Source organism: Oncorhynchus gorbuscha, linkage group LG12 (assembly GCF_021184085.1).
Source record: "Oncorhynchus gorbuscha isolate QuinsamMale2020 ecotype Even-year linkage group LG12, OgorEven_v1.0, whole genome shotgun sequence".
NCBI classification, from domain to species: domain Eukaryota; kingdom Metazoa; phylum Chordata; class Actinopteri; order Salmoniformes; family Salmonidae; genus Oncorhynchus; species Oncorhynchus gorbuscha.
In genome coordinates, this window is record NC_060184.1 from 78989836 (window position 1) to 79008930 (window position 19095).

The following is a 19095-nucleotide window of genomic DNA, read 5'->3' on the forward strand; positions in this document are numbered from 1 at the left end:
CTCTCATCAACACACCACCTGCTTCACTCTCTCTCTGCACTCTCATCAACACACCACCTGTTCACTCTGCATCATCAACACACCACCTGCTTCACTCTCTCTGCACTCTCATCAACACACCACTCTCATCAACACACCACCTGCTTCACTCGCTCTCTGTACTCTCATCAACACACCACCTGCTTCACTCTCATCAACTCTCTGTACTCTCATCAACACACCACCTGCTTCACTCGCTCTCTGTACTCTCATCAACACACCACCTGCTTCACTCACCACCTGCTTCACTCGCTCTCTGTACTCTCATCAACACACCACCTGCTTCACTCGCTCGCTCTCTGCACTCTCATCAACACACCACCTGCTTCACTCACTCGCTCTCTGCACTCTCATCAACACACCACCTGCTTCACTCTCTCTCTCTGCACTCTCATCAACACACCACCTGCTTCACTCTCTCTCTCTGCACTCTCATCAACACACCACCTGCTTCACTCTCTCTCTCTCTGCACTCTCATCAACACACCACCTGCTTCACTCTCTCTCTCTCTGCACTCTCATCAACACACCACCTGCTTCACTCTCTCTCTCTCTGCACTCTCATCAACACACCACCTGCTTCTCTGTCTCTCTCTGCACTCTCATCAACACCACCTGTCTTCACTCTGTCTGTCTCTCTCTCTGTCTCTCTGTCTCTCTCTGTACTCTCATCAACACCACCTCCTTCACTCTCTCTCTCTCTCTCAGTACTCTCATCAACACCACCTCCTTCACTCTCTCTCTCTCTCTCTGTCTCTGTACTCTCTGTCATCAACACCACCTCCTTCTGTCTCTCTCTGTCTCTCTCTCTGTACTCTCATCAACACCACCTCCTTCTGTCTCTCTCTCTCTCTCTCAGTACTCTCATCAACACCACCTCCTTCACTCTCTCTCTCTCTCTCAGTACTCTCATCAACACCACCTCCTTCACTCTCTCTCTCTCTCTCTCAGTACTCTCATCAACACCACCTCCTTCACTCTCTCTCTCTCTCTCTCTCTCTCTCTCTCAGTACTCTCATCAACACCACCTCCTTCACTCTCTCTCTCTCTCTCTCTCTCTCAGTACTCTCATCAACACCACCTCCTTCACTCTCTCTCTCTGTCTCTCTCAGTACTCTCATCAACACCACCTCCTTCTCTCTCTCTCTCTGTCTCTCTCAGTACTCTCATCAACACCACCTCCTTCTCTCTCTGTCTCTGTCTGTCTCTGTCTGTCTCTGTCTGTCTCTGTCTGTCTCTGTCTCTGTCTGTCTCTCTCTGTCTCTCTCTCAGTACTCTCATCAACACCACCTCCTTCTCTCTCTCTCTCTCTCAGTACTCTCATCAACACCACCTCCTTCACTCTCTCTCTCTCTCAGTACTCTCATCAACACCACCTCCTTCTCTCTCTCTCTCTCTGTCTCTGTCTCTCTCTGTACTCTGTCTGTACTGTCTGTCTCAACACCACCTCTGTCACTCTCTCTGTCTGTCTCTCTGTCTCTCTCTCTCTCTCTCAGTACTCTCATCAACACCATCTCCTTCACTCTCTCTCTCTCTCTCTCTCTCTCAGTACTCTCAGTACTCTCATCAACACCACCTCCTTCACTCTCTCTCTCTCTCTCTCAGTACTCTCATCAACACCACCTCCTTCACTCTCTCTCTCTCTCAGTACTCTCTCTCTCTCTCTACTCTCAGTACTCTCATCAACACCACCTCCTTCAGTACTCTCATCAACACCACCTCTCTCTCTCTCTCTCTCTCTCAGTACTCTCATCAACACCACCTCTCTCTCTCTCTCTCTCTCTCAGTACTCTCATCAACACCACCTCTCTCATCAACACCACCTCCTTCACTCTCTCTCTCTCTCTCTCTCTCTCAGTACTCTCATCAACACCACCTCCTTCACTCTCTCTCTCTCTCTCTCTCAGTACTCTCATCAACACCACCTCCTTCACTCTCTCTCTCTCTCTCTCTCTCTCAGTACTCTCATCAACACCACCTCTCTCTCTCTCAACAACTAGATTTTTGGGCTCATGCATTATTTCCAAGCTGCTGAAATAAATATACTAAAATATATATTTTTCATATCTTTAAAAAAAAACTGTTTTAGTGTGGGGGAAAATAACCAGGTTCTATTTTGTGTTAGTGTATTTAATATCAGACATTACTGTAGTGTGATTGTGTACAGGAATCCACCCTCCCTTATCTGATTTTACATTTGAAATATTGAGGACTCTTGCTGCTGATTGGGTCTGAGAAGGAAAGAGGGCTGGCCCAGGGCTGTTGCTATGGGAATTGTCCCAGCAACCACTAGCCGTAGTGGAAACGGAACAAAATGGAGGGTGGTTGGGAAGGAGCGGGTGGCGCTGCGTTCTGGTTTCAACTTTAAAACATGAACGCAGGTGCTTCATGACAAACCTTACTAGCATGTTTGGCTGTATCATGTTTCTTTGGCACTGTATTTTGAATGACCGTTTTAATTTATTAAAAAATACCGAAACATTCTCAAAATACTCGTTGTTTTCACAGACTTGTCACTATCTTACCAGCATTAGTTACTGAGCGTGTTAGAGTCGACGTTAAGTGTGTGGGTAAAACAGAGTTTGGTTGTATGTTAATATAAAATGTTTAGTTTGATCGAGATGGTGTCGGACAACCTATAGACCTGATGTCTGACCTTATCTTTTTCCCTTCCCATAATTGTGTCGACTGACACACACCACACACTGCCATTCACCCAGGCAGGTCTTGCAGGTTTTTGCTCAAATCCTAATCTAGAGCACCTGATTCTAATTAGAGGTTGACTGATTAATCGTAATGGCCGATTTAATTAGGGCCGAGTGTTAAAAACTTGAAATCGGAAATCGGTATTTTGGGGTGCCGATTTTGCAACAATTTTTTTTTACATTTATTTTAAATTTTTAAATACCTTGTTTCATTTAACTAGGCAAGTCAGTTAAAAACACATTCTTATGTTCAATTACGGCCTAGGAACGGTGGGTTTAACTGCCTTGTACAGGGGCAGAAAGATAGATTTGCACCATGTCAGCTCGGGGGATCCAATCTTGCAACCTTACAGTTAACTAGTCCAATGCTCTAACCACCTGCCTCTCGTTGCACTCCACAAGGAGACTGCCTGTTACGCGAATGCAGTAGAAGCCAAGGTAAGTTGCTAGGAAGCATGAAACTTATCTTATAAAAAACAATCAATCAATCAATCATAATCACTAGTTATAACTACACAGGGTTGATGATATTACTAGTTTATCTAGTGTGTCCTGTGTTGCATATAATCAATGCAACGCTGGGGGGTGATTTAACAAAAGCTCATTTGTGGAAAAAAGCACAATCGTTGGACGCCAATGCCTTTCTTAAAATCAATACACAGAAGTACATATTTTTAAACCTGCATATTTAGCTAAAAGAAATCTAGTTTAGCAGGCAATATTAACCAGGTGAACTTGTTATTTCTCTTGCGTCCATTGCACGCAGAGGGAAAATGCAACCGTTTGGGCAGCCTGGCTCATTGTGAACTAATTTGCCAGATTTTTACAGAATTATGACATAACATTGAAGGTTGTGCGATTTCAAGAAGAATATTTAGGTTTATGGATGGCACCTGTTAGACATAATTACCCCATGGTTCCGTATTTCACTGAAAGATAAACGTTTTGTTTTCGAAATTATAGTTTCCGGATTCGACCATATTAATGACATAAGGCTCGTATTTCCGTGTGTTATTATGTTATAACTAAGTCTATGATTTGATAGAGCAGTCTGACTGAGCGGTGGTAGGCAGCAACAGGCTCGTAAGCATTCATTCAAACAGCACTTTCGTGCATTTTGCCAGCAGCTCTTCGCAAGCACAGCGCTGTTTATGACTTCAAGCCTATCAGCCTAATGGCTGGTGTAACCAATGTGAAATGGCTAGCTAGTTAGCTGGGTGTGCACTAATAGTGTTTCAAACGTCACTCGCTCTGAGACTTGAAGTAGGTGTTCCCCTTGGGTAACGCTGCTTCGATTGTGGCTGTTGTCGATGTGTTTCTGGTTCGAGCCCAGGTAGGAGCGAGGAGAGGGACGGAAGCTATACTGTTACACTGGCAATACTAAAGTGCCTATAAGGACATTCAATAGCCAAAGGTATATGAAATACAAATGGTAGAGAGAAATAGTCCTATAAATACTATAACTACAACTTAAAACTTCTTACCTGGGAATATTGAAGACTCATGTTAAAAGGAACCACCAGCTTTCATATGTTAAATGCTAGCTTTTTTACATGGCACATATTGCACTTTTACTTCTCCAATACTTTGTTTTTGCATTATTTAAACCAAATTGAACATGTTTCATTATTTATTTGAGGCTAAATATGCCTTCGCATCCCAACTCGAACCCTGTTGCCTTCGCATCCCAACTCGAACCCTGTTGCCTTCGCATCCCAACTCGAACCCTGTTGCCTTCGCATCCCAACTCGAACCCTGTTGCCTACAAAGTGCACTACTTTTGTCCAGAGACCTAAGGGTAGTAGTGCCCTTTCCTTCACATTTCTCAATAGTTGGTATTCAGACAAACATATATATATATTTTTTAAAGTGGATAATCCTTCAAATTAGTGGATTTGACTAATTCAGCCACACTCGTGACTGACGTTTATACAATCGAGCACACCGCCATGCAATCTCCATAGACAAACATCGGCAGTCGAATGGCCTTAGTGAAGAGATCAGTGACATTCAACGTGGCACCGTCATAGGATGCCACCTTTCCAACCTGTCAGTTTGTCCAGTGTCTGCCCTGCTAGAGCTGACCCCGGTCGACTAAGTGCTATCGTCGTGAAGTGGAAGCGTCTAGGAGCAACAACGGCTGAGCCGCGAAGTGGTAGGCCACACAGAACGGAAACGCTGAAGCGTGCAGCACGTACAAAACGCCTGTCATTGGTTGCAACACTACCGAGATCCAACCCGCCTCTGTAAGCATCATCAGCACAATAACTTTTTGTCCATCTGGCCGTGCTGCTGCTCCAGTTTCAACTGACCTGAGCCCTAGGACCGTGCCCCAGGACTACCTGACATGATGACTCCTTGCTGTCCCCAGTCCACCTGACCGTGCTGCTGCTCCAGCTTCAACGGTTCTGCCTTATTATTATTCGACCATGCTGGTCATTTATGAACATTTGAACATCTTGGCCATGTTCTGTTATTTACATTACATTTAAGTCATTTAGCAGACGCTCTTATCCAGAGCGACTTACAAATTGTTATCTCCACCCGGCACAGCCAGAAGAGGACTGGCCACCCCACATAGCCTGGTTCCTCTCTAGGTTTCTTCCTAGGTTTTGGCCTTTCCTAGGGAGTTTTTCCAAGCCACCGTGCTTCGACACCTGCATTGCTTGCTGTTTGGGGTTTTAGGCTGGGTTTCTGTACAGCACTTTGAGATATCAGCTGATGTACGAAGGGCTTTATAAATACATTTGATTTGATTTGTCGGGAGCTTCATGAAAAGCTCCAGTGGTGTAAAGATACTTTAATGTATTTCTAAAGTCATTTTTTTGGGGGGGGTCTGTACTTTACTAATTATTTTTGGCTACTTTTACTTCACTACATTCCTAAAGAAATGATTGTACTTTTTACTCCGTACATTTTCCCTGACATGCAAAAGTCCTCGTTTACATTTTGATTGTTTAGCAGGACAAGAACACTGTCCTATTCACCAACCTACTGCCTCTGCTCTGGCGGACTCACTAAACACTAATTATTCGTTTGTAACTTATGTGTGTTGAAGTGTGGCCCTGGCTATCCCAACATTTAAATAACAAAATCCATTGCACAGTGCCAACTAAAGTTTGGTGGAGGAAGAGGGTAGGGGGGACCTTAGTGGCGGAGGAAGAGGGAAGAGGGGACCTTAGTGGCGCAGAAGTCTAAGACACTGCATCTCAGTGCAAGAGGTGTCACTACAGTAACTGGTTGGAATCCAGGCTGCATCACATCTGGCTGTGATTGGGTGTCCCATAGGGCGGTGCACAATTGGCCCAGCATCGTCCGGGGTAAGCCGTCATTGTAAATAAGAAATTGTTCTTAATTGACTTGCTTAGTTAAATGAGGGTTTTAGTTCCAGTGAAGGGAAATCTTAACGCCACAGCATACAATGACATTATAGACGATTCTGTGCTTCCAACTTTGTTTGGGGAAGGCCCTTTCCTGTTTCAGCATGACAACGCCCCCGTGCACAAAGCAAGGTCGAGATCAGTGTGGAAGAACTTGACTGGCCTGCGCAGAGCCCTGACATCAACCCCATCGAACATGAATTGGAACGTCGACTGCGAGCCAGGAGGCCTAATCTCCCAGCATCAGTGCCCAACCTCACTAATGCTCTCGTGGCTGAATGGAAGCAAGTCCCCTCATCAATGTTCCAACATCTAGTGGAAAGACTTCCCAGAAGAGTGGAGGCTGTTATAGCAGCAATGTTCCAACTTCTAGTGGAAAGCCTTCCCAGAAGAGTGGAGGCTGTTATAGCAGCAATGTTCCAACATCTAGTGGAAAGCCTTCCCAGAAGAGTGGAGGCTGTTTATAGCAGCAATGTTCCAAATGCATCTTTTGGAGTGGGGTGTCCAAGCCTTCCCTGAGAAGAGAACTGGAGGCTGTTTATAGAACAGCAAACTCCTCCCAACTGCTGAGGGAGACCAACTGCTGAGAACTCCTCCCAACTAGTATGGAGAACTCCTCCCAACTGGTTCCCAGAATAACTTATGGAGACATATTCTAAAGCCTTTAAATGTATATATTATTAAATGTGGTGTACAATTGGAATTTTCAAGACAATAATATGTAGAATATTATGGAGACATATTCTCCTTTACAGCAACAATTTGTAGATTTAAAAATAATCTATTGTATATCATTTAGGGTTAAGAATGTATTTAATAATAAAACAACTTTAGGAGCTTACTGAATGTATTAAAACAGTAATATCCTTTAAAACAACCTTGTGGTTAGAGCTTGGACCAGAAACCTGAAAGGTTGCAAGTGAATCTAAAACAGTGCTGACAAAATACAAATCTGTCGTTCTGCCCCTGAACAAGGCTTGTGGTTAGAGCGTTGGACCAGAAACCTGAAAGGTTGCAAGTTCGAATCCCCGAGCTGACAAAATACAAATCTGTTGTTCTGCCCCTGAACAAGGAAAAATAAAAATATAAAAAAAGAAAATAAGAATTTGTTCTTAACTGACAAATGTCAGATTAAAAAAAAAAAGAGAAAAAAAATATTTGATTGTTCAACTATATTGGAAGAGGAGAGAAGTGTAAAAATGGGGTTCTCTAAATCTACCCTGATAATCCTGAACTGTGCCACCAGGTTTATACAGCTACGGTCTGCGTTCCATAATGATTCAAATAGGCTAATTAGCGCAATGATGCTACATGTGGCTAATTAGCACTATTGGCTACATGTGGCTAATTAACGCAATGATGCTACATGTGGCTAATTAACGCAATGATGCTACATGTGGCTAATTAGCACTATTGGCTACATGTGGCTAATTAGCGCAATGATGCTACATGTGGCTAATTAGCGCAATGCTGCATGTGGCTAATTAGCACTATTGCACTATTGGCTACATGTGGCTAATTAACACAATGATGCACTATTGGCTACATGTGGCTAATTAGCACAGGACAGAGGACAGAAAGGTAAACTAACAAGTGGAATGATGCAAAATGTAAAGAAACTAACCCCCAAAAAAGCATTTCTTAAACTTCACGTGTGAAAGGTTGATATGTTGATATGATTAATCTCTGCCATATGACTGGTTTCACATGTTTCCGGCGATCATACTGTCAAATAGATCTTAGACAATTGTATTTTCCAATTCCAAAGCGACTTACGAATTTACCTAGTTCTTACTTAGCTCTTATCACAGTGGAGAACGGCGTTATTTCTATACTGAACAAAATATATAAACGCAACATGTTTGTTGAGCTGAAATGAAAGATCCCAGAATCTTTCAATATGCTCAAAAAGCTTATTTTTCTCAAATTGTCTGCGCACATTTGTTAACATCCCTGTAAGAATGTAGTTCATTGACTACAGCTCAGCGTTCAACACCATAGTACTGTACCCTCCAAGCTCCTCATTAAGCTCTGGGCCCTGGGTCTGAACCCAGCCCTTTGTAACTGGGTCCTGGACCACCCAGGTGGACTACCCACCTGGACCACCCAGGTGGTGGACTACCCACCTGGACCACCCACCTGGACCACCCGGGTGGTGGACTACCGACCTGGACCACAGTAGGTAGCCATGTGGGCAGTAGGTTGCCATGTGGGCAGTAGGTAGCCATGTTGGCAGTAGGTAGCCATGTAGGTAGCCATATTGGCAGTAGGTAGCCATGTTGGCAGTAGGTAGCCATGTAGGTAGCCATGTAGGTAGCCATGTGGGCAGTAGGTAGCCATGTAGGCAGTAGGTAGCCATGTAGGCAGTAGGTAGCCATGTTGGCAGTAGGTACCCATGTATAGAGTAGTTAGCCATGTAGGTAGCCAATGTAGGCAGTAGGTAGCCATGTGGGCAGTAGGTACCCATGTATAGAGTAGTTAGCCATGTAGGTAGCCAATGTAGGCAGTAGGTAGCCATGTTGGCAGTAGGTACCCATGTATAGAGTAGTTAGCCATGTAGGTAGCCAATGTAGGCAGTAGGTAGCCATGTGGGCAGTAGGTACCCATGTATAGAGTAGTTAGCCATGTAGGCAGTAGGTAGCCATGTTGGCAGTAGGTAGCCATGTTGGCAGTAGGTACCCATGTATAGAGTAGTTAGCCATGTAGGTAGCCAATGTAGGCAGTAGGTAGCCATGTTGGCAGTAGGTACCCATGTATAGAGTAGTTAGCCATGTAGGTAGCCATGTAGGCAGTAGGTACCCATGTATAGAGTAGTTAGCCATGTAGGTAACCATGTAGGCAGTAGGTACCCATGTATAGAGTAGTTAGCCATGTAGGTAGCCAATGTAGGCAGTAGGTAGCCATGTAGGTAGCCAATGTAGGCAGTAGGTAGTCATGTTGGCAGTAGGTACCCATGTATAGAGTAGTTAGCCATGTAGGTAGGCAGTAGGTAGCCATGTGGGACTCCAAGCCAAACAAACATTCCTCTAACAAAGATGGTTGATAAAATAAGATGTCCCACTCAGGTCGTTTACCACTGAAATAAATGGTTAGTTCCGGTCTGCTTAATGGGATGGGTCTCCCATAGCCACCAATGCATTAGCTAGCTGGGTTTGGTCTGCTTAGGTCATTGACTGTATATGAACCAGAACAAATTAGGGAGTGGGATGTCTCGCTTCAGTCTCTTCTTTATCCACCCCCAATCCGCAAGGTCTCTGGGTTCATCAGTCTGTGTGTGTGTGTGTACTGTGTGATAGGGTTGGCTGTATTGTTGTTGAAACAGGCACGTGGCTGCTGCCTGTTTTTGTATGGACCATGTGCCTGCTACCACGTGTCCTAGCCCCCACCACCCATCCTCTACCCTGGTCCTTTGTTTAGCTAACCCACATATGAATAGACCAGAACATGAATACACCCCCCACCCCCTTTTCTTGTGGCAACAGGTCACAAAACTTGCTGCAGTGATGGCACACTGCGGTATTTCACCCAGTAGATATGGAAGTCTATCAATATTGGGTTTGTTTTCAAATTCTTTGTGGATCTGTGTAATCTGAGGGAAATATGTGTCTCTATGGTCATACATTTGGCAGGAAGTGCAGCTCAGTTTCCACCTCATTTTGTGGGCACTGTGCACATAGCCTGTCTTCTCTTGAGAGCCATGTCTGCCTACGGCGGCCTTTCTCAACAGCAAGGCTATGCTCACTGAGTCTGTACATAGTCAAAGCTTTCCTTAAGTTTGGGTCAATCACAGTGGTCAGGTATTCTGCCACATTGTACTCTCTGTTTAGGGCCAAAAACATTCTAGTTTGATCAGTTTTTTTGTTAATTATTTCCAATGTGTCAAATAATTATATTTTTGTTTACTCATGATTTGGTTGGGTCTAATTGTGTTTCTGTCCTGGGACTTTGTGTGGTCTGCTTATGTTTGTGAACAGAGTCCCAGGACCAGCTTTCTTAGGGGACTCTTCTCCAGGTTCATCTCTCTGTAGGTGATGGCTTTGTATTGGAAGGTTTGGGAATCACATTTTTAGGTGGTTGTAGAATTTAATGGCTCTTTTCTGGATTTTAATCATTAGTGGGTATCGGCCTAATTCTGCTCTTCATACATTATTTTCCCGTTCCCGGACATTTCTGGGAGGAATGACCATAGCCCTCACCCTCCGATCCAACAGGTCCCGGACATTTATGGGAGGAATGACCGTAGCCCTCACCCTCCGATCCAACAGGTCCCGGACATTTCTGGGAGGAATGACCATAGCCCTCACCCTCCGATCCAACAGGTCCCGGACATTTATGGGAGGAATGACCGTAGCCCTCACCCTCCGATCCAACAGGTCCCGGACATTTCTGGGAGGAATGACCATAGCCCTCACCCTCTGATCCAACAGGTCCCGGACATTTATGGGAGGAATGACCGTAGCCCTCACCCTCCGATCCAACAGGTCCCGGACATTTCTGGGAGGAATGACCATAGCCCTCACCCTCCGATCCAACAGGTCCCAGATGTGCTCAATGGGATTGAGATCAGGGCTCTTCGCTGGCCATGGCAGAACACTGACATTCCTGTCTTGCAAGAAATCGCACACAGAACAAGCAGTATGGCTGGTGGCATTGTCATGCTGGAGGGTCATGTCAGGATGAGCCTGCAGGAAGGTTACCACATAAGGGAGGAGGATGTCTTCCCTGTAAAGCACAGAGTTGAGATTGTTTGCAATGACAACAAGCTCAGTCCGATGATGCTGTGACACACCGCCCCAGACCATGAATGACCCTCCACCTCCAAATCGATCCCGCTCCAGAGTACAGGCCTCGGTGTAACGCTCATTCCATCGACGATAAACGTGAATCCGACCATCATCACTGGTGAGACAAAACCGTGACTCGTCAGTGAAGAGCACTTTTTGCCAGTCCTGTCTCGTCCAGCGACGATGGGTTTGTGCCCATAGGCGATGTTGTTGCTGGTGATGTCTGGTGAGGACCATAACTGAAACCTTAAATGCCTACCGTCTGTAAGATGTTAGTGTCTTAACGACTGTTCCACAGGTGCATGTTTGTCTTACAATGAAGATCTGTGAAGTTATTTGAATTTTTACAAATTTTTTATTTGAAAGAAAAAGGGACGTTTCTTTTTTTGACAAGTTTATTATTCAGCTCCTTTGGCTTTGATGCCTCATGATTGATTATTACTGTTCAAGTAGACTGTGGTTTTGCTGTGATCTTAGCTTTCAGTCAGTCCACTGACACCCCTAAGAGACTCTGGGTTGAGGTCAGTGATAAAATGGTCTACAGTACTTCTGCCAAGAGATGAGCGATAGGTGTACCTAGCATAGAGGTCTCCTCGAAGCCTGCCATTGACATACCCAGCGTCTGACAAAGCTGCAGGAGTTGTGACCTGTTTTTTTGTGGGCCATGTTGTTGTTGTGTCTAGGGGGGCTGGAAGGGAATGCTGTCACCTCCAGGTAGATGTTTGTCCCCATGTGCTGATGTAGCCGGTGCTGTACTGCACCGCTGTCACTCTGCGTTGTGTGTGGTTGATGGAGACTATAAACGTGGACTTTGGAGATCAGGTAGTTTTAATCAAGCAGAACTCACACTCTGCATCCTGCATCTGCATCCACAAGGAAATAAAACATATGTAGAGCCACATTATGTTCTGAGAATCGTCGCCTCTTTCTCTTCTCAGTGCATCAAAATGATTTGAGCACGAGCACGCAGGACAAAACGTAAGTACACACTCCCCTTCTCCCAGGATGCACCGCAGGACAAAACGTAAGTACACACTCCCCTTCTCCCAGGATGCACCGCAGGACAAACCGTAAGTACACACTCCCCTTCTCCCAGGATGCACCGCAGGGCAATACGTAAGTACACACTCCCCTTCTCCCAGGATGCACCGCAGGACAAAACGTAAGTACACACTCCCCTTTTCCCAGGGTGCACCGCAGGACAAAACGTAAGTACACACTCCCCTTCTCCCAGGATGTCCTTAGAATTTCTAAGCAAACAGCTGGAGGCAGGGCTTTCTCCTATAGAGCTCCATTTTTATGGTCTGCCTATTCATGTGAGAGACGCAGACTCGGTCTCTACCTTTTAAGTCTTTATTGATGACTCATCTCTTCAGTAGGTCCTATGATTGAGTCCAATCTGGCCCAGGAGTGTGAAGATGAACGGAAAGCCACTGGAGCAATGAACCGTCCTTGCTGTCTCTGCCTGGCCGGTTCCCCTCTCTCCACTTGGATTCTCTGCCTCTAACCCTATTACAGGGGCTGAGTCACTGGCTTACTGGTCCTCTTCCATACCATCCCTAGGAGGGGTGCATCAATTGAGTGGGTTGAGTCACTGATGTGATCTTCCTGTCCATGTTGGCGCCTGTTGCACCCTCTACAACCACTGATTATTATTATTTGACCCTGCTGGTCATCTATGAACATTTGAACATCTTGGCCATGTTCTGTTATAATCTCCACCCGGCACAGCCAGAAGATGACTGGCCACCCCTCAGAGCCTGGTTCCTCTCTAGGTTTCTTCCTAGGTTCAGGCCTTTGTAGGGAGTTTTAGTAGTGGGGGTTGGGCCTGTTGCTCTGCTCCCTTTCTCCCTCCCTCTCGTAGACACCATAAGCAGTGGGTCTGGTCATTGAACCATAAAAATACAGGGAAAAAAATAAGTGGGGTGTCTCGCTTCCTCTTCAGTCGCTAACAGTTTACGGGAGTAAAACTACTATTTTTTTTTTAGGTACAGAAGCTTTTAGATAACTATAATTTGTATTTTTAGGTAAAGAGGAGACTTTCAGTTTCTCTTATTTAATGCAGCAATACAGCATAGCATAAATTACAACCGTTTTCCTCAACAAAATACTTCCAAAGAATCTTTCAGGAAAATATTTTGTGAATTTCAATTTACAATTTACAATACATTCATATTTTAAATACACATTGTAAATATAACAAAAATATATTTCTTTTTTAAAGAAACCCCAAATACTTAGAATTAATAATAGAATTTAGCAAATGGAGCATAGTCTAAACACAGTTTGAGTTTAAAAGTCATGGCGGGAACTTGAGGACATTCAAAGTTTAGACATCTGACTGAAAGACAGCCATCATTCAGACAGCCAACGTTCAGACAGCCAACGTTCAGACAGCCAACGTTCAGACAGCCAACGTTCAGACAGCCAACGTTCAGACAGCCAACGTTCAGACTGCCAACGTTCAGACTGCCAACGTTCAGACTGCCAACGTTCAGACTGCCAACGTTCAGACTGCCAACGTTCAGACTGCCAACGTTCAGACTGCCAACGTTCAGACTGCCAACGTTCAGACTGCCAACGTTCAGACTGCCAACGTTCAGACTGCCAACGTTCAGACTGCCAACGTTCAGACTGCCAACGTTCAGACTGCCAACGTTCAGACTGCCAACGTTCAGACTGCCGACAGAAAGACAGCCATCATTCAGACAGCCGACAAAGACAGCCAACGTTCAGACAGCCAACGTTCAGACAGCCAACGTTCAGACAGCCAACGTTCAGACTGCCAACGTTCAGACTGCCAACTTTCAGACTGCCAACGTTCAGACTGCCAACGTTCAGACTGCCAACGTTCAGACTGCCAACGTTCAGACAGCCAACGTTCAGACTGCCGACAGAATGACAGCCATCATGCAGACTGCCGACAGAATGACAGCCATCATTCAGACTGCCGACAGAAACCATCATTCAGACTGCCGACAGAAACCATCATTCAGACTGCCGACAGAATGACAGCCATCGTTCAGACTGCCGACAGAAAGACAGCCAACGTTCAGACAGCCGACAGAATGACAGCCATCGTTCAGACTGCCGACAGAATGACAGCCATCATTCAGACTGCCGACAGAATGACAGCCATCATTCAGACTGCCGACAGAATGACAGCCATCATTCAGACAGCCATAATCATCTTAAAGTGACAAGTAGAGGCTACTAAGAATGTGCACATAGATATATACTAAACAGAAATATAAACGCAACATGTAAAGTGTTTGTCCCGTCTTTCATGAGCTGAAATAAAACATCCCAGAAATGTTCCCAATGCACAGAAAGCTTATCTCAAATGTTGTGCACAAATGTGTTTACATCCCTGTTAGTGAGCACTTCTCCTTTGCCAAGATAATCCATCCACCTGACAGGTGTTGCATATCAAGAAGCTGATTAAACAACATGATCATTACACAGGTGCACCTTGTGCTGGGGACAATAAAATGCCACTAAAATGTGCAGTTTTGTCACCCGACAGAAGGCTACAGATGTCTCAAGTTTTGAGGGAGCGTACAATTGGCATGCTGACTGCAGGAATGTCCACCAGAGCTGTTTCCAGAGAATGGAATATTAATATCTCTAGCATAAGCTGCTTCCAACGTCATTTTAAAGAATTTGGTCCAACTGTACGTCCAACCGGCCTCACAACCACAGAGCACGTGTATGGCGTCATGTGCGTAAGTGGTTTGCTGATGTCAACGTTGTGAACAGAGTGCTTCGTGGTGGTGGGGTAAGGGTTTGGGCAGGCTTAAACTATGTACAATATTTTATATTATTGATGGCAATTTGAATGCACAGAAATACCGTAACAATATCCCGCGGCCCATGAAATACCGTAACGATATCCCGAGGCCCATGAATTACCGTAACGATATCCCGAACGATATCCCGCGGCCCATGAATTACCGTAACTATATCCCGAGGCCCATAACTTACCGCCCATAACTTACCGTAACGATATCCCGAGGCCCATGAAATACCGTAACGATATCCCGAGGCCCATGAATTACCGTAACGATATCCCGCGGCCCATGAATTACCGTAACGATATCCCGCGGCCCATGAATTACCGTAACGATATCCCGCGGCCCATGAAATACCGTAACGATATCCCGCGGCCCATGAAATACCGTAACGATATCCCGCGGCCCATGAAAATTACCGTAACGATATCCCGCGGCCCATGAATTACCGTAACGATATCCCGAGGCGCATAACTTACCGTAACTATATCCCGAGGCCCATAACTTACCGTAACTATATCCCGAGGCCCATAACTTACCGTAACTATATCCCGAGGCCCATAACTTACCGTAACGATATCCCGAGGCGCATGAATTACCGTAACGATATCCCGAGGCCCATGAATTACCGTAACGATATCCCGAGGCCATGAATTACCGTAACGATATTCCGAGGCCCATGAATTACCGTAACGATATCCCGAGGCCCATGAATTACCGTAACGATATCCCGAGGCCCATGAAATACCGTAACGATATCCCGCGGCCCGTGAAATACCGTAACGATATCCCGAGGCCCGTGAATTACCGTAACGATATCCCGCGTGATATCCCGAGGCCCATGAAATACGTAACGATATCCCGCGGCCCGTGAAATACCGTAACGATATCCCGAGGCCCGTGAAATACCGTAACGATATCCCGAGGCCCATTTTCTTTTAAAGGTATTCTCAGTCGTGAATTTATTTAAAATGGACGGATTTCCACATATGAAATGTAACTCGGTAAAATCGTTGAACTTATATTTTTTTGTTCAGTATAAAAATCCTCTTTTACTTTGTACAGACACATACAATTCCCTACGTAATGCACTACTTTTGACCAAAGCCACTGGTCAAAATTAGTGTACTTTATAGGGAATAGGGTGCCATGTCAGACAACACTGTAGTTTGGTGTGGTCCATAGATTAGTAGTGATTGGTTCCAGCGTTGTCATGACGACGAGGGAAACCGTAATGATTATGTGGGAGTCCAACAAACTCGTTTTCTGGTATTTTATTAGAATCCCCCGTTAGCTGTTGCTATAGCAGCAGACACTCTTCCTGGGGTTCCACACAACACATAATACAGAACATGAATAGACAAGAACAGCTCAAGGACAGAACTATATCAATATAAAAAAGGATAAATACATCAGTATATTTGTTTATATCCCACATTCCTCCAGCCGTCATCTCTCTACAGAGTTCACTATATCCCACATTCCTCCAGCAGTCATCTCTCTACAGAGTTCACTATATCCCACATTCCTCCAGCAGTCATCTCTCTACAGAGTTCACTATATCCCACATTCCTCCAGCAGTCATCTCTCTACAGAGTTCACTATATCCCACATTCCTCCAGCCGTCATCTCTCTACAGAGTTCACTATATCCCACATTCCTCCAGCAGTCATCTCTCTACAGAGTTCACTATATCCCACATTCCTCCAGCCGTAATCTCTCTACAGAGTTCACTATAACATGTCATCATAAGATAGTATTCTATCATAGATGGATATAACGAGTCCAAACCAGTTGTCTTCCTGACGGAGTGACGAACAGAAAGCACCAACCCAAACTAACCCGCCCACCAACCCAACCAAACACGCCAACCCAACCAACAACCCCCGCTCACCCCCCCACCAACCAACCCACCCCCCCCACCAACCCAACCCCCCCCAACCAACCCAACACCCCCCACCGACCAACCCAACCCCCACCAACCAACCCCCCCACCCAACCCCCCCCCACCAACCAACCCAACCCCCTCACCAACCAACCCAACCCCCCACCAACCCCCCCCACCAACCACCCCAACCCCCCCACCAACCACCCAACCCCTTAGGGATCTGGACAGAAGTAGTGCACTATATATGGGATAGGTTTCCATTTGGGAGTCCACCTGTTCAATGTGAGATCAACTTGCTCTGGACCCAGTGTCTTGTTAATTTACAGTAACACCATTGTCTTAGGTCAGATAGCGTGTCGATTCTGCCTGCAGGGGGCGAGAGTCGGAGGAGTGGTACCATTCTGAAGTAGACAGCGACTCACACTGTCATTAAAGACTGTCAGTATAGACAGTATACACCTTGTTGATATACAGCTAGAGAAAAACACTGGGATAAAAACACAGAAAACACTCAAATCTAAAGAGGCTGAGACTCTGAGCATGGAAATGTCTGTCTGCCTGCCTGTCTGTCTGTCTGTCTGTCTGTCTGTCTGTCTGTCTGTCTGTCTGTCTGTCTGTCTGTCTGTCTGTCTGTCTGTCTGTCTGTCTGTCTGTCTGTCTGTCTGTCTGTCTGCCTGTCTGCCTGTCTGCCTGCCTGTCTGTCTGTCCTCCATACTGGAGCAGTTGTATAGAGGATGAAAGGAGTGTCCTGGACACCTGGGATGCATCCTAAATGGCAATCTATTCCCTTTATAAGTATTTTTTCCCTTTTGAAAAATTGTAGTGCACTATAGAAGGGAATAGGGTGCCATTTGGGACACAAACAGGATCCATCTGTTTGGCCATCCAGGGGCGGCAGGTGGTTAGAGTGTAGAGGTGGCAGGTAGCCTAGTGGTTAGAGCGTAGAGGTGGCAGGTAGCCTAGTGGTTAGAGTGTAGAGGTGGCAGGTAGCCTAGTGGTTAGAGTGTAGAGGTGGCAGGTAGCCTAGTGGTTAGAGTGTAGAGGTGGCAGGTAGCCTAGTGGTTAGAGTGTAGAGGTGGCAGGTAGCCTAGTGGTTAGAGTGTAGGGACGGCAGGTAACCTAGTGGTTAGTTAGAGTGTAGAGGCCTAGTGGTTAGGGTAGTGGTTAGAGTGTAGAGGTGGCCTAGTGGTTAGAGTGTAAGGATGGCAGGTAGCCTAGTGGTTAGAGCGTTGGACTTGTAACCGAAAGGTTGCAAGATCAAATCCCTGAGCTGACAAGGTAAAAATCTGTTGTTCTCCCCCTGAACAAGGCAGTTAACCCACTGTTCCTAGGCCGTCATTGTAAATAATAATTTATTCTTAACTGACTTGCCTTGTTAAATAACGGTTACATAAAAAATGTTGTGATCTGAGAGGAGAAGTATCTCCTTGCCTCAACTGTATTGGAGGATACAGTCCAAGATCCCTCCCCCCTCTGACTTTTTTTCTCCAATGGGGTTTGAGAATGAGGAGAAAAAGTGCAAGAAATCAAGGGAAGATGAATTGAGAGAGTCAGGGGAGGACTGTTGAGGGAGGGTAGGTTAACCCTAGCCTCTCCCACTAGACAGCTGCTGTGAGAAGAGACTGGGTGAGGGGGTCAAGGCTTGGTCTCTGTAGGTAACGGAGGCTCTGGAGTGGGTACGATAGCTGGCGGTGTAGAGAACCAGGAGGACATGGCTGACTTAGCGCTGCTCAGAGCTCCACCCACCGACTGACCTGGAGGATGGAGACAGGAGGGATTAGATATACAGTGCATTCAGGAAGTACCAAGACCTTTTCCACATTTTGTTACATTACAGCCTTATTCTAAAATGAATTAAATATATATTTTTTCCTCAATCTACACACAATACTCCATAATGACAAAGCAATAATTAATTTATCTTTTTGCGTGCAAATTTATAAAATATAATAAACAGAAATATATTATTTACATAAGAATTCAGACACTTTGCTACTAGACTCGAAATTGAGTTCAGGTGCATCCTGTTTCCATTGATCATCCTTAAGATGTTTCTACAACTTCATTGGCCACCTGTGATAAAGTCAATTAATTGGACATGATTTGGAAATGCACACACCTGTCTATATAAGGTCCCACAGTTGAAGGTGCATGTCAGAGCAAAAACAAGCCATAAGGACGAAGGAATTGTCCGTAGAGCTCAGAGACAGGATTGTGTCAAGGCACAGATCTGGGGAAGGGTACCAAAACATTTCGGCAGCATTGAAGGTCCCCAAGAACACAGTGGCCTCAATCATTCTTAAATGGAAGAAGTTTGGAAGCATCAAGACTCTTCTTATAGATGGCCGCCCGGAAAACTGAGCAATCGAAGGAGAAGGGCCTTGGTCAGGGAGGTAACCAAGAACCCAATGGTCACACTGACAGAGCTTCAGAGTTCCTCTGTGGAGATGGGAGAAACTTCCTGATGGACAACCATCTCTGCAGCACTCCACCAATCAGGCCTTTATG

General features: G+C 45.5%; 1 protein-coding gene across 1 annotated transcript in view; it reads right to left on the reverse strand.

Moving 5' to 3' along the window:
* Nucleotides 1–17843: 17843 nt before the first annotated feature.
* Nucleotides 17844–19095, reverse strand: part of LOC123991427 (late secretory pathway protein AVL9 homolog) — a 47542-nt gene continuing 46290 nt past the window's right edge. Inside the window, exon 16 of the mRNA XM_046293015.1 lies at nucleotides 17844–18341. Within this exon, the coding sequence (XP_046148971.1) occupies nucleotides 18223–18341 (119 nt within the window). The 3' untranslated portion in view covers nucleotides 17844–18222. The remainder of the gene's footprint in view (nucleotides 18342–19095) is intronic.